General features: G+C 43.5%; 2 protein-coding genes across 7 annotated transcripts in view; one reads left to right on the top strand and one right to left on the bottom strand.

Annotated features, from left to right (window-relative positions):
* HEPH (hephaestin) overlaps positions 1-18956 on the bottom strand; it is a 62381-nt gene extending 43425 nt beyond the window's left edge. For 2 of the 4 annotated variants that reach the window (XM_088129299.1, XM_088129297.1), the window contains exons 1-6: positions 18823-18956; positions 14816-15003; positions 11598-11804; positions 8762-9006; positions 8000-8212; positions 783-962 (exon numbers count right to left, since the gene is read on the bottom strand). In XM_088129299.1, the coding sequence (XP_087985425.1) occupies positions 783-962; positions 8000-8212; positions 8762-9006; positions 11598-11770 (811 nt within the window). In that variant the 5' untranslated portion in view covers positions 11771-11804; positions 14816-15003; positions 18823-18956. Of the gene's footprint in view, positions 1-782; positions 963-7999; positions 8213-8761; positions 9007-11597; positions 11830-14815; positions 15004-18822 lie in introns of all 4 variants that reach the window. The other 2 variants (XM_088129300.1, XM_088129298.1) reach the window with 2 other exon arrangements.
* A 116-nt stretch (positions 18957-19072) lies between these two features.
* LOC103065833 (heat shock factor protein 3-like) overlaps positions 19073-23028 on the top strand; it is a 30450-nt gene continuing 26494 nt past the window's right edge. Inside the window, exon 1 of one of the 3 annotated variants that reach the window (XM_088129303.1) lies at positions 19073-19313. In XM_088129303.1, the coding sequence (XP_087985429.1) occupies positions 19182-19313 (132 nt within the window). In that variant the 5' untranslated portion in view covers positions 19073-19181. The remainder of the gene's footprint in view (positions 19314-23028) is intronic. The other 2 variants (XM_088129301.1, XM_088129302.1) reach the window with 2 other exon arrangements.

A 23028-nucleotide genomic window follows, 5' to 3' on the forward strand; every position in this document is an offset into this window, starting at 1 on the left:
CTCCTGGTTTCTAGCCTGGGACCTTAATCACTAGAGCAAACTGGCTCCCTTATTTGATCTTGCCTCTCCTTCGATGAAAAGTCAGGCTAAGCGGTCACAGATGTCATGAAGCCAACTTTTACAGTCTGAGACACAAACACGCTTCCAAGAATACATGATTTACCTTCTTTGTATGGGTCCAAGCACAGTATTTCCAAAGGTCTTCATAAACTGAGAATTTCCAAATGTTTAGAATATAGCTTAATATCACATTAACATTTGTACCCTTAACTTCCTTCCAAGGACCAGATTCACTATAATGATAATATTTTACCAATAAGGAATTGCTAGTTGGCATGTTGAAGGCTCCTTCAAATTTATTACATCTGGGGCCTAGGAAGAATGACAGCCAACTAATAAGCTTTCCAAATATTTTTTTATTAACTGAGTTTTATGAAATATATTAAATATTCCTTAAATACCTTAAAAATCCCACATATTTGTTCCTTCCACCAAAAATTAATCAACAGAGGCACTGCTCTCATTTTCAACATATTAATTCCTCCCCACAAACTTAGTGGTATTTTCATCATCCTCTTAGAATCCCTTTTCACCTGGGTAATATAAATTGAATTATTCTTATATGCTAGACAGGATATTTTCCCAGGAATAATAATCCCCATGTATTTAATAAAATCTGGACAATAAAGTCTAAATTTTCTCTGCATCTTTGGGGACCTTCTTACTAACAGGCAAACTATTAGCCTTAGTCAAAGCAGGAGGCCAAAGATGTGGGTGCTCACCGTGCATCCTGTTGCTTTCCCTGAACTCTTCATCTTCCTTGTCAACAGAGTCTGGCTCAGTGCAGAAGGAAGCAATGTTTTCATCCAGGTGCCAACTCTCGTTCTCATCAACCACACTAAACATCAGGAAGAAATCAAGATCCACATCGTGGCGTCTTGAAGGTAGTATTTTCAGAGTTCCTGGACCAAGAAGGAACATGAGTGAATGAAGTTAGCCAGCAAGACTAGCCCTGTGTGGGAAACTTATGAAATTTTCCCCAGCTTCCATGTCTCTTTGTCAGGATGAGCTTCCAACCTGGGATTCACTGCATGCAATGCACATAACAAACAGGTGGGTCTTCAATCATATTGTTGTGGCTGCCATCTTGAATCTTTTGACCACACTCTGTGGACACCCCTATGTTCACGTATCACACTAAGGTACAGCATTTTTTATGTTGTATGAAACCCCCTATGATTTGTAAATCAAAATCTATATTTATAACATTTCTACCTTGCTATATCATTTCATAGAATTGCAAAGTACCATACAACTCACTAAAAACAAGCAAGTTGTTTACAATTTAAACACTACAATATTATGAGAAATCTTTAAAAACTTTAAAAAACCTGGAGCAATACCACCAGCTGAGGCCAGACCAGAAAGGCAGAGCAGCATCAGTTTAACTAACATCTTTGGTGAGGAGGTATTATCTCCTTGCTGAAGATAATTGAACAGGAGTGGTTTTTCAATAAATCATGGTTAAATGAACCATGGCTTATTGCAACATGTGAAGCCAGTCATTAAATTAACTTGTCCAATGGCCTGTGACCTTCAAAACATCCCTCTACCCTCTTTGTGTCAGGGATGACACACCTGGCCAGGAATGATGATGATGATGATGATGATGATGATGATGATGATTTATTTGACTTGTCCCCGCCCATCTCCCCACAATGGGGGACTCTGGGCGGCTCACAACATACTAAAAAACATGAACACAGTCAAAAGTTATAAAACCAAACATTAAAAAGATAAAAAAGCTAAGAAATCCAAGAGGCCGCTGGGGCCACACCAGGCCGCTAAGGGGCCAGCCAACCCCATTTCTGATATCCTCCGTCCCCACCCCAGGCCAGATGGCAGAGCCAGGTCTTCAAATCCCTCCGAAAGGCCTGGAGTGAGGGGGCCTGTCTCACCTCCGGGGGCAAGATGTTCCAAAGGGCGGGGGCTACAGCAGAGAAGGCCCATCTTCTGGACCCCACTAGTCGAAGTTCTTTTACCGCGGGGATCCGGAGCATGCCCTCTCTGTGAGATTGGGTGGGACGGGTTGAGATCGTGGGGGCGAGGCAGTCCTTCAGGTAACCTGGCCCCATGCCATGTAGGGCTTTAAAGGTGATAACCAACACCTTGAATTGGACCCAGAAGCAAACCAGTACCCAATGCAGCTCACAGAGCAGAGGTGTTATATGGGTCCTTCTTCGGGCCCCAAAATTGCTCGCGCGGCCGCATTCTGGACCAGCTGAAGCTTCCGGATATTCTTCAAGGGTAGCTCCATGTAGAGCGCATTGCAGTAGTCTATCTGGGAGATAACGAGGGCATGAGTGACTGTTCGCAAGGCATCCCGATCCAGGAAAGGGCGTAACTGGTGCACAACCTGAAGCTGTGCAAAGGCCCTCCTGGCCACGGCTGCCACCTGCTCTTTGAGCAGGAGCCGTGAGGCCAGGAGGACCCCCAAATTATGCACTGGGTCTGTCTGGGGCAGTGCTACCCCATCGAGCACCAACGATGACAACGTCCCGGATACAGAGGAGCCAGTAACCCACAGCCACTCCGTCTTGCCAGGGTTCAGCTGAAGCCTGTTGTTCCCCAACCAGACCCCCACAGCCTCCAGGCACCGAGAAAGGGCAGTCACGGCATCGCTTACCTCACCAGGGATGGAGATGTATAACTGCGTATCATCAGCATACTGATGATACCTCATCCCGTGATGACGGATGTTCTCGCCCAGCGGCTTCATGTAGATGTTGAAAAGGAGCGGAGAGAGAACCGAACCCTGCAGCACCCCACAAAGCAGGGGCCGAGGATGGGACCTCTCGCTCCCTATCACCACCGATTGGGATCGGCCCCGGAGAAAGGAGGTGAACCAGCACAAGACCATGCCGCCCACCCCCATATCCCTGAGCAGTCCCAATAGGATACTGTGGTCGACGGTATCGAACGCCGCTGAGAGATCAAGGAGAGCAAGGATGGTCGCACTTCCACCATCCCGCTCCCGCCAGAGATCATCCATAAGCGCGACCAATGCCATTTCCGTTCCATAGCCGGGCCTGAAACCTGACTGATAAGGGTCCAGATAATCCGTTTCCTCCAGGACCCTTTGGAGCTGCGAAGCCACCATTTTCTCAACCACCTTCCCCAAGAAGGGGAGGTGGGAGACTGGACGAAAGTTGTCCAGTACAGTAGGATCCAGGGAGGGCTTCTTGAGGAGGGGGTGCACCAACGCCTCTTTAAAGGGTGCTGGAAACACTCCCTCCTGCAAGGATGCCTTAACCATCACCTGGATCCAACCACATGTCACCTCCCAAGCTGCTTTCACCAGCCAGGAGGGGCATGGGTCCAGATGACAAGTGGTGGCCCTCACAGTCCAGGGGATCCTGTCCACTTCCTCAGGAACCACAGGATCAAACCGTTCCCAGCTAACTAGGCAAGAACAATCCCCTGGTATCTCCCCAGACCCTGCACCACGCTCGGAGTCCAACTTGGAATGAATCTGAGCGATTTTATCCTGCAGGTACTCTGCAAATTCCTCCGTGCGGCCCTGCAAATGAACCACCACATCCCCCTTACCAAGGAGGGACCTGGTGATCCCAAACAGGACCGCTGGGCGGCACTCTGCAGACGCAATAAGGGCGGAGAAGTATTGACGCTTCGCCGCCCTTATCGCCACAATGTAGGCCTTAATAGCGGCTCTAACATGTGTTCGGTTGGATTCAGTCCGTGTCTTCCTCCAGCGGCGCTCTAGACGTCTCTTAACCCTCTTCAGCACCCTCAACTCCTCCGTAAACCACGGGGAGTGTCGGGGCCGACGTGGCAAGAGAGGTCACAAAGGCGCAATCCTGTCCAAGGCCCCGGCCGCTGATATAAGGCAGGTGAGGATTGCTGGGAATCCCTGCAATGACTGCTCCTTCCATCAGCAGGTTTGAACCTGAAGGAGAAGAAGGTTACGGACTGGGCTCTGACCACACCACCAGCACCCCTTTGTTTTGTGTGGGGTGGAGATGCAGAATGGCTTCCTTGACCTAGCCAGGATCTTCTAGTGCTAGCAGAAGCATCTGGAGCTAAGATTCCAGCAACCTACACAGAGGTATTGCTCCATGTAGTAAAAAAGTCAAGATGGTGGTCACGATGGTGAGATCAGGTGTGATGCCCATTAAAAATGGGCAGAACTTCAAGTACTCTGTCACGGCCACCATCTTGATTTTTTTTATCACACCCCGTGGACACTCCTGAACCTACAGCAACCTGCTTGCTGAGGATGATAGAAGTCATCGGCCATCACTTTTGAGAGGTGCTGTGGAATTTGTGGAAACCTGCCTTAGGGATAAAGCAAGATAAGATCCTGAAACGGAAGAGTTCCAGGCTTCAAGAATAAGACCCTTAACTGAGCAGTAGGTCATAAACTTTCAACGCTTCCAGATTCATTCCCTGTTATCCCTAACAGAGGAAAACCAGACAGTCCCACTGGCCAGAGGAGAGCAGAGGAGTACTGAGCCAAAGGGACTAACAGTCAGATCATGCCTCTGTGCAGGAACATCAACAACAGATTTTGGCATAATCTCCTGTGTTCACTTCTCTCTGTATGTAGTAAATGTAACACATCAGACAGATGGCTCTCCCAAACTGCTTTTACTGGTGTGATAATTTTATTACAGCACAACCTTACTTTAATGTGTTACAGTATTTTTTAAAAAATACTGCCTCCTTCTTCCACTCCCCACACTCTAGCTCTAGAAAGACCATCATATGTGTCTTCTCCTCCTGCACAACTGAACTCCACTTCTAGTCTCAAAGGCAAAGTGCACGGAGCTTAGAAAGATTAACTGTAAATCAGCTAGTTTTGGATGGTACTTGAATATTTCTCTCCTAATAGGTTCTCCTTTGGGGGAATTTATTGAGAAGGAAATTTGTTCTTTTTTTGAAACAAATCCAGATGCTCCTACCTCTCTGAGATGTATTTTAATTGCTTTCATTATTGCTTTCACCTCAGCAAAAAAAGACATTGACTCTAATTTGATACAGTTAGAAAAGATGGTTAAAAATTTGCTTTGTTTATATCATAGAAACCTCCCAAATGAATCATATAAAGTATTTATAGCAGCAAAGCTTAAACTGGGGCTTCTGCACTGAGAACTATTTGAATACTGAAATGCATTAACCAGAAATACGTAATGGAAATCAGGAGATGAAGCTGGAATGTTATTAGCTGATCATTTGAAACAACAACAATGAAGTTTTATATCTGGAATTCAGGCCAGTAAGTTATTTACCAAGACAGAATCTGCTATCATCTGTTTTCAGTATCTTTGCTTAATGTGGATGCTAAAATATTAACTACAACAGGAGGCTACAGAAAGCAATACTGTCCATAATTCACCTATCACAATTTAGATTTATAAAAAAGTAGACAAACATCTAACAATATCCATCTGATGACTGATATGAGGGATATCACAACAGATAAACTGAAATCAGTTTAGATCAGCTGTGGAAATTTTGTTGGAGGCTGAAAAGGTATTTGATATGCTTCAGACTGAATTTATGAAGTATCTTGTAGGAAGATATGGGTTTCTACCATCTTTTATTCATTAGGTTATAATTTGGTAGCTTCACCCAGCAGCTAAAGTTATTACTAATGGATTTATCTCTCAACCTGTCAAGTTGTCCCTTGTCTCCAGCTTTAGTTTGCTTCTTGGACTAATTAGCTTCCTCTGTTAGACAATCTCATGATATTAAGGGTGTGATGGGACATAACACTGAATATAAATTGTTCTTATAAGCTAATTATGGCCACCCTTGATAATTATGCAACGTCATTACCAAAGGTTATTGGATAATACAAGCAATGTAGTTTATACTCTGGCGAAAATATTTACTAGAACAAATCTAATTTGCTGTCTTTAGAAACTGTTTTATCTAGATCTATTTTATCTTGTAAGAGATTAGAATTTACAATTTGTACAGACTCCATAAAATACTTGGATTTGTATCTTTCTTGAAATATATCGCATTATATTGAATTGGATATATCTACATGCAGATGCATATAGATAGGTAAGCAATTACATTTTGATCCTGTATCACTTGAGAGTTCCAAACAGAAATAACCCAAATTTGAAGTTAGTGGGAAAGATGCTTTACTGGAACTCTTGGGTTGAATAAGGGGCCAACACTTTAAATCACTTAATTTCTAATGGGAGACTTTGAGAGATTGTGTGTTGAATATGACTTTCCTATAATATGCAGGGTGTACCAAAAGTCAGGCCCTGTAGGCCAACCACAATATGTTTTATTAATTAATTTTGTTTCAGAGAAAACAGTCCAGGAATGATCAAAGGGCGTGAATAAAACAAGTAAGGAAGTGTTCAGAAGAAAATGGCAACTAATTAGAATATTTATTGTAATTTATATAATACAGTAAATTGTCAGTGGGGCCTGACTTTAGGTACACCCTGCATACAGTTGAAATAATAAAACAGCATGGCCGGATATCTGCAATTTTAGGATCCTTAAGAGATGCAGTGCTTGAAGGGAAAACCAATAATTCAATGTTACGAGGTATTAAAAAGTAAAATGAAAGTTAGTGTTAGTTATTCATCTGAATTGTGGAATGAAGAATTGGAATATCCAGTATTGGAGAATCAGTAGGTCCAAGTGTTAAGAAAAGTGAAATATACTTCTGATTTCAAAATGAAATTAATTCATCAGAAAATATTATTTTGCTTTTGTTGGACCCTTCAAAGAATGTTTAAAGGGGAGCGGACATCGATTTTTTATTCTGGTGTTGTAAGAAATTTGAAGTTGTTTTAATTTGTATGATCTGGTCTTGTCCAGCTATAGCTTTATTCTGGATTTAAATCACTACATATGTAATTTTGGGACAAAATATTATAGTTAAGGATAATATTTTATTAAGAGAGGCTTTGCCTCTCTTGAGTTGGTGCAAAGAGGATAATTTTATAGAGCAGGAAAGAAATTGCTGATTTTAAGGAATGGATCCAAGACATGTTCATCTACTTTTGAAGTCTCTGCAGTCTAAAAAGGACAAAATGGGGAACCAAGTGATTAGAAATGCACAATTTTCTTATCTAAAATGTATATTCATGTGTTTGTAGCAGGAGAATATATCGAATGGAATAATTCATTCAGCTTTCTTCTTTTTCATTTGTGCTCCAAGTGCCAAAATTAAGATGGAGAAGGATGGATGTCCTGCCCAAGGACATGTGATCTCAGATCTCTCTCTCTCTTTCTGCCTTCTCTAGGAACAATTGCTAGAAATCAGGGGCATGGTTTCTGTAACCGAGCTCACTGAAGCTGAAAAAAGCTAATCTTTCAAAACTAATGAAGAGCAGATGGATGTTTCAGTGTCAGATTTATCTGGAAAAAGGGCAGTTACACCGTTCAGTTTCACATTCTGAGAAAAAGAGGTTCAAACAAGTCACAGAGACTCCATTGTAATGAACTCACCCATCAGCGATAAGGGAGTTTGCTGATTCAGTTTCCAAGATCCTGCATCCTAACCCTTACTTCTAGATATTAAACCTGATTAAGAAAACTCCATGTGAATCTTGCTTCCTTAGTTGCAGTATGCTGTTACAGGTTTGAAAGTTTCCTTCCGTTTTGAGATAGGAAACACAGAAAATTGGTAATACAGGCCCTAAATTACATTTAATATTGCTAAACTAAGAACAATTTCCCACTATGTCTCAGGAAAAAAGTAGACAATGCTGTCTACAAAGTACAAAACATAGCCCTATTTATTTTGCACTGTCACCCTGCACTGGAATCTTGGTCTTCCAGCCAAAAAGAGACTGTCCGCTCTGAAATAATAATTTGCTTAACTTAAATTAAATCTGAACCCTGGAACATACTCAAGAAAGATTTGTAGCTTATTGCTACATATGTAAGGTCATTTCAAAAGGGGCTACAAAACCAATCATATTTTTCAGGGTAAATTTACCTTCTTTACATATCAGCAAAGGCCCAACTAAGCCACTGGCAATATCTTTTGGCGCGTTGATGTGGGAATGATAGATCCATGTTAAACAGGCTGGATCATCAGCAGTTGGACCATGGTCCTTAGGAACAGTCCATGTGTAGGTATGGTTTCCTCCTGGTGGGACAGCATCATCTTTCTTAAGATCTTCAGAGGATGAATCAGGATACAGGGCCCCTAGAATAAGGGATCAATGACATCATCCAGTCAAACGTAGCTTTCACAAGAAATTTAGTGGTCAATTCCTCAGTGTGTTGATGTATATTACGTATTATATATTATTAACTGTAGGATAGTCAGTACAAGGCCTGAACATAGTAAATTTGATGTTGACGTTTTTTGAGTTCACCTTTTGCCAACATGACATCCTTTAGACACATCCAGTCTGCAGTACAACAGTCCCAGCCAACAGCAATGGTGACTGGACTTTCTGGAAGTTGTGGTCCTCGCATATCTAGGGAATACAGTACAAAAGGGCTGATCCAGAGCTTTCAGCTGTTCTCTTCTGAATGTGGTTTCACCATCTGATGTCTTCTGGCAAACTGTTTCCCTAATTTCTACTGGGCCTTGCTAGACGTTACCAAATGCTCTCTCCTTAGCAGGGCCACCTGGGGTCTCTAAAGTGTGGTTTGAGTTTTTCAGCTAAATAAGAGTCATCAGTCATATGCAAGCTATCACATCTTGCAGATATTCTTAGGAGGGAGGGTAGAGAGAAAATTCATTTACCTTCTGAATCCTTTGTGTAAAAGACACCATGGGGGTGAATGGTGAATGGGCGGCTGGCAAAATTTTTCAGGTGTACAGTAATGGTGTCTCCCACTTCACCTCGTATGATGGGCCCAAGGAATCCCAGCCAGGCAGGCTTGGATATCTCTGACATGTATGTGGAATCAGAGTATTGCTTATAGATAGATTTCCTGTAAATCCCACCTATCCTGTCCTTGGCAGGTTGGAGGAAATAGGAGGCTATGCTGGAAAGAAAAAGACAAAAGTTGAGACAAAGTTGGTAGCAACTTCCATTTAAATTCACACCAGTGTCTTATCTCTAGTTGGATGCTAAAAGTCCCTTTGAAAATCTCTCATGCTATTTGCAAGTGTGGCTGACTGCTTTTAACACAGGGCAGAAAGAATGGAATCAATATGGCATGGAATATGCCCTCTGATACAAAATTATATGAACCTGGCTGGCATACAGAGCTCAGAAGATAACACTGATTATCACATGTGAAAATGTTTTCTGAGAATCATTGTTGTCCTTTAGCTAGAAGTCTAACACTCAATCATACAATCAAATAGGCTGACAGGGCAGACAAGTTAAATATTTCTTTACTCAAAGTGTAGCTGGCTTACATAATTTGTTGCCACAAGGTATGGAGGTGCTTGGAGTTTGGAGGGAATTGAAGGAGGTTCAGACAGATTCCTCAAGAACAGGTCAATCAATGATGATCACATCCTGTATCTAGAACCCAAGTTTCTCTTTAATGTCATCACTGATAAATGACCAAAAGGAGAGACTTTGGTTCTACAGTAGACACAGGATGTCACTACACAATAGTAAAGCAGGAGTGAGGGGAATGATGGAGTGGGTAGGGAGTTCTTGTGCTAATGCTCACCTTGAGAGTTTCAAGGGAATGCATCTCATCTGTCATGATGGGAAACTGGACACTGGACCAAATTTGGGCTATTCTAAGCAGCTCCACTGAACCTAGTAAGGTTTGCCTCTGGGTAAAAGTGTATCGGCTCAGTTAGCAGGATGATCAAAAGGCCATCTCAATCCAGCACCCAAGAACAATAGAGAACGTAAGTAACATAAACATCGGGATCATGACAGGCCTCTCACATTTGCTTGTAATTGTAGGAACAGCAGTCGGAGGCTATCAAGCACTTAGTAGGGCATGTCATATGGCTGGTGGCTTGATTTGGTTGACAGGCTCACAAGTTGTTCTAGAGCAGAAATGGACATTTTTCAAGCCAAGGCCCACCTTAGTCTTTGGATTAAGTGCTGAGGGCCACACTAACATTCTAGAAAGCGGGTGGGCTAGGGCAAAGATGTGGGCTGATAGGATTGTAATAGAAACTAACCATGATTTAAACATGACAGATTAGTTTAAAATAAGTTAACAAAGTACAATTTGTATGTTTACTCCCTCTTTATGTAATAATTATTCCCTGACGTCATATGAACATTTATAGTTCACCAGCAAGTCTTTAGAAAATTGCATGTGGCCCTTGCTTAGTCACTTCCCACTCCAACATTTGGAAATACCAGTGGAAAGATTAAGTTCTGCTGCAGCAGAGAACTATACAACCTCACCTATCATTAAGCCCTTTTATCAACCGTAAAACACCCAGCTAGAGTTCTAAGTCCATGTTGATCGGTGGTGTACTTTGAGTTTCTATCTGCAGATGAAGCAGGAATCTCCACACAGCCACTAAGATTTCAGACCATGGCAACTGTTGGGCATTTGTGGCTGAGAGGTAGTTTGAGTATAATCCCAGCCCCCCCGCCCCACCCCCCGTAATGGTATCTTAGTCCTACAGGACCTCTTATGACCACTGTCTTAAACTGTCCCTTCAGACTCCTTCCAGTATAATGTGCAGCATTTCTTTCTTTTGCAATTTTGTCTCCCTACCACCCAACTTCAATGTCAGGGGGAGATAACTGATTTGGCTTTTAAAGTAATTGAAAGCCAAATTCTTTAAAATAAGTAGCTGATGGGGGCTTCAGGTCAAATTGCAATCATGGTGCCAAGGAAAGGAAATTGAGCCATTTTCTCAACACTTCCCATCAGCTGTTAACCGCTTCATCCTTTTCCTCTTCCAAACATGCACACAGACACACACAAACCACCAACTTTGACCGGAGGGCTACAGTCAAGAAAATGTAACTATAGAAATAATTTAAGCACAGAGATCTTTATCATAAATTTCAACGTGTCACAGCAAATTTGGCTCCAAATCATATATGTAAAACTAAATAATCAAAATGTTACAGCAGTGGGCTCAGAAAATTAGCCACTTGCTGACAAATGTGCCTGTGATGCTTCTAAATACCATTTACACTCCCCAGAATTAAATCATTAATTTAAAGGGTACATTAAAAATATCCAAAATCTCATGAATTCAAAATGTTACTAATGTTGACTAAAATCCTGAGGGTGAAATGGCTGAAAACTTACGAAATTTAGCAATCTTACTAAATTTCAAGTCGTTTTAATTTGGTATTAATTTCTCCAGGCCGTTGCGGATGGCCGGACCTGCCGTCTGGAAAGATGACTGACTACACAGTGGCTAGTTTTAGGGATGGCAAACTGTGTAATGGTACTACATGACATGTTGAACGTTTCCCTCTGATAATCGATGCGCATTTTATACATTACATTATTGTAGCGTGGAAATTCTCCAATTCCTTAGATAAAAGAGATCAGCTACTATGCCTCACACGATGTGATGCATGCCGTACATTTCGGCTAAAAGCCTCCAGTTTTTTGTATGCAGCTCTGGAGTGATTCGATGTACCTACGTTGCACTGGGTCGTGGGGATATAGAAATTTAGACTCACGGGTCATTTGCAATGTTTTGTCCAGTGACGGCATTCTTTCCCAGCGGAGCATAGTTCCAGTCCACATTGTGAATCCCCAGATAGTAGTCTCTGGTAACTCCTTCTGCCAGAAGCCGCAGCGGAAGGAAATAGATGCAAAGGACGGCCGGCCATATCTGTTGATAGGGGCACATCTAAGTGTTGAAAGTCCCCTTCAGGACTCGGTATCTCAAAAAAGGGATGAAACAAAAACCTTTTAACATGAGTCAAACGAACAAGAAGTAATTTAGAGAGTGATTTAGACAATTGTCCATCACAAACATTACAGTTTTGATTTTGCTCCAGATGGCAAAAGTGGGGGAGCAAAATAAATTGGATGCTCCAAATGTGAAGCAGAACCATCCCCTTTAGGCATGTACTGGTGCAACTACTTGGCTGATGGTCTTGCTCTATTGGCGAGGAGGGAGTCAGTCGTAACTTTGGCAGTACGCAGCCTAGAACTGGCATCGCTGCCCCTGAAGCAGTTAGGAAGAATGGAAGAAAGCAATATGACCTTCTTAGAAGTCTGTCACCAACTGGATAGTCCATTGGTTCCTTTGAAGCTGGAATGACCATCAATATATTCAATTGGGGCATATTTCTTGATCAAATTAGGTCTCTACCCACCAATTTTTAGATGAGTGTAGCTCAAACCTGGAGCTAACCCTGTGACTATAAATATGTAAAATGGTATGTACAGATTTTATTGCTTTCATGTAATTTTAACTGTTAGTTTTAATTGTAAATTTTGATTGTGGTTGAATTGCACCCTGGGGGACAATATAAATAATGTTTTTGTTTGTTTTTCTCTATGTGTATGAGCATCTCTAGTAGTGGATTTTTTATATAATGAGAAACAAATATCTTTGAATGATTTCTCATCATTTTCATTAAGTGTCTGAAGGCATATAGAGAGAAATTGGGCCAGTATCAAAATATGACCTCTAAATCTCAGAATAAAACCAGTTCCTGCTGACTTAAATATTTAAATAATTTGTTTCTCAGTTATTTATCAATGGTCATACTGTACTGTTTACAAAATCTGAAACAATACTATTTAAGTGTTGCTTTATACAGAACAAAAACATTGCAATAGAAGATGATGATGATGATGATGATGATTGTTAAGTTAGACAACTTAATGATGAGAGTACCTGATGTGGAACTTTTCAATGGATTTTTGTGCAAAGAGGGGAGTGCAGAAAACCCTGAAAAAGATGATGTTTCTCCCACTGGTGAAAAAAACCTTACAGCAAACAATTAATGGCAGCGTTGTTTGCAATGACACTCACATTTCTCTTGGATTTATTTATGGCAGGGTGAGAGGCTTGCCATTAAATAACTATTGTCAATATTATCTAGGAATTTTTCTCTAATCTAATTAACAGGGAAGTATGTGCCTAGGCTTCCCAAATTAAAATCCCATATAACAAAACATTAGAAAGCATTGGTAAAATAAATGCTAAAAAATACAGCACATCACCAAAATCTTATTGGCTTCTTCCTAATTATGTTTCATCAAAAGTGAAAGGAGATCTTCGAAGTATCAGTGAGGTCTTTCATTAATGAGTTTGTCTGGCCCAAATCTCAATTAACAGCAACAGCAATTAACAGTGAGATGGGTGGTGACGAATTTGAAATATAAATAAATAAATTTTGTTTCATTCCTAGAAGTGTTGCCAAGTAAGGAAAGGTCAATGAGCAATTGCCATTTGCTCCTGGCTGAGGCACTCATCCCTCAGCCTGACTGGGGAGCTGTTCACACAGCAGACTCTGAAGTCGCCAACCACATTTTAGCTTGGTTTAAAGTTCATGTGTCATGGAAACCCAGAAAACTGAATTAATTGAATGAACCAGGGTTCTGTTGAGTAGAGAACAGGGTGGTAAGCAAAAACAAAACCTAAAAGCACTAAACAGACCTGTATCCGCCCCCACCCCGAATTATTCACACTACAGTATTGACCAGGGTTCTGACTAAGTCTGGAAGCCCACTACAACAACTGCTACAAAGTGGGAAAACTCAAATATATTTTGGGTCATTGTTCACTGGGTAGAATCCCAGATTCTTTCCTGGAAATATAATGCTATATAGCCTAGGTTTGTTTGCCTGGTGGGTCTTATTACAGATTTTTAAAATGTACAGCTAGATTGATATCTGACTTTCACACCCTTTCTGCTGCAGATCCCAGAGCGTTCAAGAGTGGACACCCTTAACTGCAGCCTTGGAGAATGTCCGGACAATAGTGCTGACTTAATCGAAACTGGTTCCCTTCATTAAGTTCCCTTATCATGTCTGATTCATTAGCCAATAATGAGACTCCAGGAAAAATAGGCCAGGCCACCATTGCTTTTTTCTCCCCTTCTTTCCTGTATTACCACGCTTAAATCTTGTCTGGCATGTCACCCTTTCAGTAGGATTAGTAGGCTGGTATCCTCTCTTTTGCACAATGCGTCTGCCCTTGTACGCGTGGGATGTGGACTTGGTGCTTATGCTTTTTTACACCATCTTTTCTAGAGAAATCTGTAAAACTGCACCTCTGTTGAGAAGCTTGTCAGGAAGAGAGCCTAACTTTGGGGGCGAGTTATTTATTATCAGGCCATAATCCACACGTATACCCTGCAGTGTAGCTAAGTTTTGCACCAACTCCTGCACCATACACCACCTGCTGCTAAAAATAAATGAATGTGCTCTGGTTTGATGGTGACTTGTATTTTTAGGAGTTTATAGATGTGCCTTGGCTAGGAAAGATTGTTTTTATGAGAAACTCTTTTGCATGTTTGTAAGCAACTGTTATTATGCTGATCCTTTGATTCTAACACAGTTCATCTTCATTTCTTTTTAGCAGCATGGAATTCAGAACTCTAAAACCTATAAAACCTCTTGAAGAATGAATACATTCTAACGAAGGGGGGCTTTAGAAGCCCCCTCCTTCCAAATTCTTTCCATTCCCCATCTGATCACATCCATATCAGGCCTTGCGCCATGATTTCCCCAAAATTCACCCTATCTAGCACATTTCTTCTTTTCACTGGAAACAATTGGAAAGTTTCAGGGTAGAGCCCAACCCTCTGCACCACAAATGAGTTTGCCACTGACATATTCGCTTACATATGTACATTTAGGATTGCAGTCTTAGTAACAGCCTTCCTTTTAGTGAACCAAAAGGGCTTGCAATTAAGTGAAAAGATGGATCCCTTACCTTGACAAAGAGAGAGGATCAGATGCAGAAACCACGAGAAAGAGTTAATGTGTGCTCTAGAAGCATGTTCTTCCAGGATCTGAAGTTCCAGTGAAATCCTTTGAGGTTTAAAGAAGGCAAGGAGGGCCAAAGTCTAGGTCATAAACCTGAGGCTGAATACTGGCCTTTCTGCAACGCCTGGGAACGTACTAGAAGGGATACACATATTTTTTTACCCTACGTCTCTTTCATTTTTAGTTTTAAATAACAAGAATGAACTTGGTGTAATTTCATTCTGATGGTATGCTGTTTTATGATAGGGAGGAATCAGGTGATAATATAACTATAAAAATTAACTTAGTGATAAGAAAACAGAAACGACTAATATAGAGACTAGTCCTGATGCTTCAGGAGGCATTTGCACAAGTCTTCTTTTCCTTTTAAATTTGGTAAAATATAACAACCAAAATATAATAATAAGACAGCAGTGATAATACAGTAAAAATGATAAATAATAGGGATAAAAACTGAAAAAATAAAAAAGACCCGAACCATGGTAATATAGGACTAGCTCAATGTATTGTTAAACCTAAATCACATGGAAACATATGCACCCTCTGCTCAATTTTACAATAGAAAGGCACTTGAAAATTGATAAAAATCTAATCTCTCAAATTCCAGTCTTTTAACATCAGAAGTGTATTTTCTTCCCACCTGTGTAGGATAATTCTCTTAGTCTGCACAATTAATATGTTTGAAGCATTCATTTAAAACTGTAAAAGTAGAGGGTGCCAAAGAGCTGCTTCTGTCAGGTTCAGCCCAAAGAACTCCACGAGACAGTACTGGTCTAGTTCAATAGCTTTTATTATCTTCCAACCACAGACAGAATCCTGCCAGACTGAATCTAAACTCATCAAGGCAGCAAGCAAAACCCCGCGAATTCCTTAGGGTGGTGCCAGTCTCATCTTAACCTTCCCACACTCCTGCTGGGGGCTAAGGCAGTGCTTATCTCACCGAGCGTGGCCTTCACCGAAGGATTCCATCACATCTTCACATGTGTGTATTCAATGACACATCAAGATTTCCTGTTGCATACATCAAACTGGGTGTGCATATGTATGTTTTTTTCTCTCTCCTTCCCTGAATCAGAAGAATTATTCCCAAAGGTCATTTCAGGACCTTAACTTTAGGGGAAGATTACCACCAGGTGAGATGTGATCCCTCTAGTATTTTTTTGGAAAGCTGGTACGCCACTGGTGCTCAGTGCACGGGTTCACTCTAGTTAGGCTTCTGCCTTTGGGATGTAAACTCTATTTTCATGGTCCTCAGCATCTCTTTGATCAGCCGGAGCTTTTTTGAAACTCAACTGCAGAAAAGGACATTCAGCTTGAGAGAAAGCTTAATCATTTCTTGGCACCCTTGTGTCACAACTATTAAAAAACCCGAGTGGGAAGAAACTCCCAATACTTCCAAGCTATTTTTCTAAGCTTATTTGCTGTGTTGGCAGGAACATAGATGCTCTCTTTATATAGTATACCCCTGGTCCCCAACTTAACTTAGAAAAAATGTTTCCAGTGTTCACCATGCAAGAATATTTCTATAACGTATTGCCAAGCAGCAATAGGATCCACTGCACTTTTCATTTTAAACAGAAGGTTTTCATGGAGGCTTAATTTACAGAAGGTTTGCATTTTGGGAAGGTAGCCTCCATGCCCTGCTTCAAGATCTCCCCAGCCTCGCTGGAGCTGAGCTGGGACATGAACTGGACTGGAAGAACTGGGACCCACATTTTCCCCCAAAGCCCACATGAGAAGCAGCATTTGTGATTCATGTGGCTGATTTTCCATTAAGGCTCCTTTCAGGAGTGGGATCATTTTTGCAAAGATAGAAAGTAGCCTGTGTCAATTTGGCATGGGAAAAGGGGGTCGAATCTTTTTTTATTGGACATTGCATTCCATAGCTTTCTAATTGGCATAATTGTTCCCATGGATACTAGAGTTCTAATATATTTAGATCCAAAACTGTCCATCCAACCAAGGGTGCTATATATGTAAATTCCAACATTGCCCAAATCAGAAAATTGACACTTGTTGTTGGCTTCAAGCATTTAATACAATAGGTAAGCATGATGATATAGCTCCAGATTCGGAAAACTGAATCCTCCCTCATTAATTGGTAGTTGCATTTTCTGTAAAGATATTCTCAGAACCAAAGAACCCCACAGAAGTTTTCTAAACAAAAAATTTATTTTTGGAAAATATTTTCCAGATATTTGAACAGGAATTCCTCTCAGAATATAAATTAATATGGGAATAATATTCATTTTGAGAGCACTGACATTATGGGGAAACCCAACATTAAATGTTGGGAAAAAGATGGTGGTATGGAAAAATTGGATGGAGGTGGAGATATTGACTCTGGACCAACTGATACATGATGATGAATTTTTAACATATTCTGTGTTGAGAGATAAATATCATCTATCCCATGTAACCCAATGGCAATATTTAGAGCTACATTTGTCAATAACAGTTTGGACGAGCAGTCCAACTTTTCAACTTTTGAGACACCTAAGATAATAGAACAACTTGTTAAATCCTTTAAAACAAAAAAAAAACCCTATTAGTTTTTATACATATTTGCTATCAATAGATCAATTTTATATGCAGATGCTAAAAGATGAGTGGAATAAAGAATTAGAGTCCCATATTGCCTAGACAATGGGAGAGCACCTTAACTTCTATAGCTAGAGGTGTCAAAGGACCTCAAACTATGACTTACACCATGAAAAATGCTGGCTGGCTGGGGAATTCTGGGAGATGAAGTCCATATATCTTAAAGGGGCTAAGGTTGAGAAACATGGATTCAGAGTTACCGTATCTCTCAGCCTCCTGCCACACAGGGCTTCTAGGAAATCTGCCCGAGTGACCAGCAAACAATCAACTTCATTTAAAAATGCTCTCCACAGTCGTCAGGCTGAAATTCAGACCTCTGGAATCTACTTGCCAGAGCTGCAAAAGGCGACCATTGAAAGAAGCCCTGCTGAGAACCGATATAGGGTTCAGTGTGGGAAACCCAACATTTACAGTGTGCGTGTGCATGTGTGCCTATTCATTCCACCAATGCCGGGCTCTCTTGTCTGGTCCGTGTATGGTTTGTTCCAGTAGCCACTTATCCTCAGATTGTCCTGGTTCCCCAACGCCTGGGCGACGTCCGAGCCGGCGCGGTTCTCTTAGTTAGTTCATCCGAGGTAGGCAGGCGAAGCGTTAGGGGGTCTCTGCCCAAGGACCCCCCTGGCAAGGCAGGTACCAGCCGAGATTCGAACCCCGGCCTCCCGCCCCAAAGGGCGGCGCTCTAACCGCTGCACTACCCGGCCGCGGAGCTCGGGGCCTGGCTCCTGAGATCCCAGGAACCGCCTCCGAGCTCCCTGCCAGGATCGGCCGGGATCCTGCGCGGATCCTCCGGCTCCAGGCCTCTGGCGGAGGGGGGCCGGCCTCCCTCCCTCCCTCCCTCCCTCCGTATCTACATCTTCCCTGCGCCTCCGCCTCAGCTCACCGCTCTTCTCGCCGCGCCTCGAGGCCCTCAGAGCCTCGCCTCGCGGGGTCCCGGCGACCGGGTCCTCCCCGCCCGAACCGGGCCGCCTGTTGCGGGGTCCCTACAGCGCGCCCGCCGCCTCCTGGGGGCTTTACGCCCCTCGCCCTCGCCCCCCGTCGAAGCCTCGGCGGACGAGGGAACGCGGCTCCTAAAAGGACCAGCGTTTTTGAAGACCGTCGCCTCGGCAACAGAGCCCAAGAGCGCCGCACGCAATTTCGGCGGGTTTCCGCGCTCCCTCAGCCGCGGCGGGTCCGCCGGACCCCGCGGCCGCCTCGCCGCCTCGCCTCGCCTCGCCACCCGCACGCGCCCCGCGCCAAGAAGGGGCGGGCGGCGGGAGAGAGGGAGCGCGCGATTGGGCGACGTGCCGTGACCGACACGCGCAGAAACCTGGGACCCCGCAGCGCACCGGCTTTTGAATGCGGATCCAGACTCACCCGGGGAAAACAAGAGCGGAAGAAGCCACAGCGGCCGGCAACAGTAGGACGGGAAACCGCACCGCCTCTGCCAGCCACGGGCAGGCGCACCAGCCCGCCGCGGAAACGGATTTTCCTGCGCCTCTTTTCGCGGTCTTACGGTGGGCGCGGTGACGTCACCACCCCGCCCTGAGCTCCCCCTTTCCGAGCCAAAGTGGGTGCCGGGCCCTGCGAGGAGGCGGGCTCAACGTCAGGGGCGCCAATGAGAGGACGAGGCGGGACGGCGGGAACGCCCTCTCACGCCGCGTCGGCCCGGCGACGTCCTTCGCGCCGTCCCCCTGACGCTTTTCCGGCGACGCAGCGGCATCGCGAGGTCGGGCATGAAGAAAGCTGTGGCGCTGGTGGCCGCGGGCCCGGGCTCTCCCGGGGCCTCCTCGGTCCCCGGCTTCCTGGCCAAACTTTGGGCCCTGGTCGAGGATCCCGGGAGCGACGACGTGATCTCGTGGAGCCGGGTGAGGGCCGCAGGGCGCATGCGCAGAGGCGCCAGGCCTGCCGCGCAGGGGGGCAACGGGCAGCCTCCCCGACGGGGCGCCGGAGCAGCAGCCTCTGCGGGGACGGCCGTTGGGGGGGGGGTCTGCTCCGGCGGGGCCAGAAAGCGCCTCTCCCGGCTGGAAGCGGCTGCTCGGGCCCGGCAGCCCTGCGCGGCCCTCTGCTTGCAGCCGGCCTGCAGCTGCGACCAGGGAGGGGGCAGGCCCTGCAGGGGGGCGGATGCGCCCCGCTGGAAGAGCGCTCTGGGCCCTTCCCCGGAGCGCTCTCCTGCTTCTGTTGCCGTTGGAAGATGAGGACCTTCCCCCTTGGCCGGCCAGCCCAGCGCCCCTCGGGATCCAAAGCAGGCTCTGCCGGAGGAGACCTACGTTGTTGCTAATCTCACCGGTGGCTATTTTCTAAAATCTTGCAAAGAGCGCCTTTGTGCTTAGGCTGCTGCGAAAGCTGTGTGGAAATTAGTCTGAGCCTGTCTGGGAAGGTGGCTGGCTGAATCCTGATAAAAAGGGTACGAGAGGTGGTGGCAGAATTGGGGAAGGGGGTTGCAAGCTGGAGTTTTGCTTTTCAGCAGAGCATGGAGAAAGAAAGTTTGATTTCCGACTTGGAGAAGGTGCATAATGAATTGAATAGGCTTGAACCATGGAATGTTTTGCGTGGCTTGGAAGTTGAAAGTCAGTTGCTACGTAGAGTACAAGTAGTACATACAGGACAAGTGGAAGGCTTCAACACTGATGTCTCCGCATCCATATCTGCAAGTAGAAAAGGATGGGGCTTGGATTGTGACTCCGTGTCTGCCATCTTGTAGATTTTTTTTCTAGATTTTTTTTTTATCCTGCCTTTATTTTTGTAAATAATTCAAGGTGATGAGCATACCTAATACTCCTTCCTCCTCCTATTTTCCCCTGTGGGTTGGGCTGAGAGAGAAGGACTGGCCCAAAGTTGCCCAGCCGCCTTTCATGCCTAAGGCGGGATGAGAACTCCCCATCTCCTGCTTTCTAGCCTGGAGCCTTCACCACTGGACCACACTAGCTCTATTTTGACCTCACCCTGTGAACACTGCTAGTTGTATCCTTGATTGTTTAATGTATTTATGGATAAATGTATGAGAAATGCTTATGGTGTCATTTGAGGTGTGTTAGCTGGGGAGTACCTCTGTATACAGATGATGCTCTCTTGGCAGAGAACCCAGATGATTTGTAGCAAATGTTAGGTAAGCTGTATGATGTAACGAAGCTGAAAAGTAATGTACGAAAGACCAAGCTAGTTGCGTTTGACAGAGAAGATGGAGGATTGCAAATTAGACGTAAACAATCCCAAGATATTAAAACGGTGATAAGACCAGCCTGGCTAATTATTGCCAATCAGTTTATTATGCATAATTGGTAAATTATGTGAAACATTGCTACCAAAACTTCCTGATAGATGATCCAACAAAAAATGTTAGTCAAGGAAGAATCTGGGTTTAGATTAGGGTTCTCAGTTGTAGATCAGTGTTTCCCCTTCACCACCTTTCTATGAAGTATGCCAGTCCACCAAAAGGTTCTCTCTATGATGAAAATGGCATTTGATTCAATCTCCTCCAAGACGTTGTGTTGAAAACTGGCAACCTCCTCTGTTGATTGCTGGCTTCTCCAATTAATTATGCTATTGCATGAAGGCACCTCACTTGACCTAATTACAGCCTCTAAAGAATTCAAACAGGGATGTATTCTGCCCCCCCCCATTTAATTTTTATGTCAGTGATATTGACCAGGCCCTTAATAGAGCTGAATTTCATCCCTGACAAGAAAACCAATTTCCATTCTCCTGTATGTTGGCAATGTTATTCTGTCTGTATCGCAAGTGGGGCTGCAGGCCAGCTTCCACCTCCTAGCATCTTATGTTGATCTAAAATAGCTGTGTGAAAACCAGGGCAGTTGTATTTACTAGGTATAATGCTAATCACTTCCCACATTTGGGAAATTGACAACTACCAAATGGAACAGATGAAGGCTTTTTAATATCTAGGCACATACTTCCAGTTGTCATCTTCCTGGAAACTCTACTCATTAACTCTCTTGGCATGGTTTCTAATGCAGTAATTAGCTATACAACCTATAGGAGCAACAACTATGCACCTACAGCAATCAGACTTTTAAAAGTCCAGATATTTGCTGTATGGTGCACAGTGTTGCACTTATAAGGATACTGGTGTGTTAGAATAACACACCAGTATCCTTGTAAGTGCAATGCTTCTAAGGTTTTTAAGTTTTTGAGATCCCTATTCAGGTCCTTGCTCGGTTGCCAGTGTATTTCTCTGCCTAGAGCTTGGGTGCATCTCAGTCAAGGCTCACTTACAGCTCTGCCAGTTAAAGTATTGACTTAAGCAAATCTTCAGGGGTGAATCTTTAGACCAGCTATTATTGACTGATAGACACTGCTGTCCTTGGAAGAAATAAATAACAGCCAGTCTGGTGTGCTGTAGCCCCCAATTTCTTATCCGTGCCGGGCCTGACCTAGAGAGAGCTCAAACAGAGAATCTTTGACCTTGATACATAGAGACAGGATTAACACTTTATATTTCTACTACAATGAGCTCACGCACCCTGCCTTTACCAACCTAATTATTTTTATCACCTACTTGTCCTGTTAGATGGGAGGGCTTTTACACTGGTATGCTTGGATGCTCTCCCACCAATGGTACTGTCAGGAAGGTTTAATGGCATTCCTTACCAAGAGAGTTTGGGTATGTGCTCAGATTCTGAGGCAGCAGCTCATGTACTTATGAAATCTCCTATCTACCATCCTTGGAGGGTAGATTTGATCTTCCCTCTTACTATAAACAACCCAGATTAATTTCACCCAATTGTTGTGTGCTATCTTCTTAAAAAAAAAAAAAAAAAACAGGATTAGGAAGTCTCCAGAATGGTGGCCAAATTTTGTGCCATAGCAATGGCAGCCAGAAGATACGGTACCTGACTGTACTTTAGGTATACTTATTTTCAGGTACAAAAGAGTTTTTACTATATTTTAATTTATTAAATTGAATAGAATTATAGAAAATGTTGCATGAATATGCTGTTGAAATTTAGTTGCTGCATGTGATACAGGTAGCACATGATGGAAGTAAAACATGCATAAGAATAAAGAGGGGTCAACATTGTTGCCTCTGTGGCCATTGGCATCTGCAAGTACAAAAGGGTAGGACTTTGTGACTCCACACCTGCCATCCTGCAGATTTTGACCTTGCCTGTAGATGCTGCTGGTTGGCCCCTTGATTGTTGAATATACAGGTGAAACTCGAAAAATTAGAATATCGTGCAAATGTTCATTTATGTCAGTATGGCAACTCAAAAGGTGAAACCAATATATGAGATAGATGCATTACATGCAAAGCGAGATATGTCAAGCCTTACTTCAGTATAATTGTGATAATTATGGCGTACAGCTTATGAAAACCCCAAATTCACAATCTCAGAAAATTAGAATATTACATGACATCAATAACACAAGGATTGGAAATAGAACAATATCAGACCTCTGCAAAGTATAAGCATGCATATGTACTCAGTATTTGGTTTGGGCCCCTTTTGCAGCAATGACTGCCGCAATGCAGCGTGGCATGGATGCTATCAGCCTGTGGCACTGCTGAGGTGTTATGGAAGACCAGGATGCTTCAATAGCGGCCTTCAGCTCCGCTGCATT

Source organism: Python bivittatus, unplaced genomic scaffold (genome assembly GCF_059951505.1).
Source record: "Python bivittatus isolate LINGU-HERP-01145 unplaced genomic scaffold, Pbiv_v1 ctg000790_np1212, whole genome shotgun sequence".
NCBI lineage: Eukaryota > Metazoa > Chordata > Lepidosauria > Squamata > Pythonidae > Python > Python bivittatus.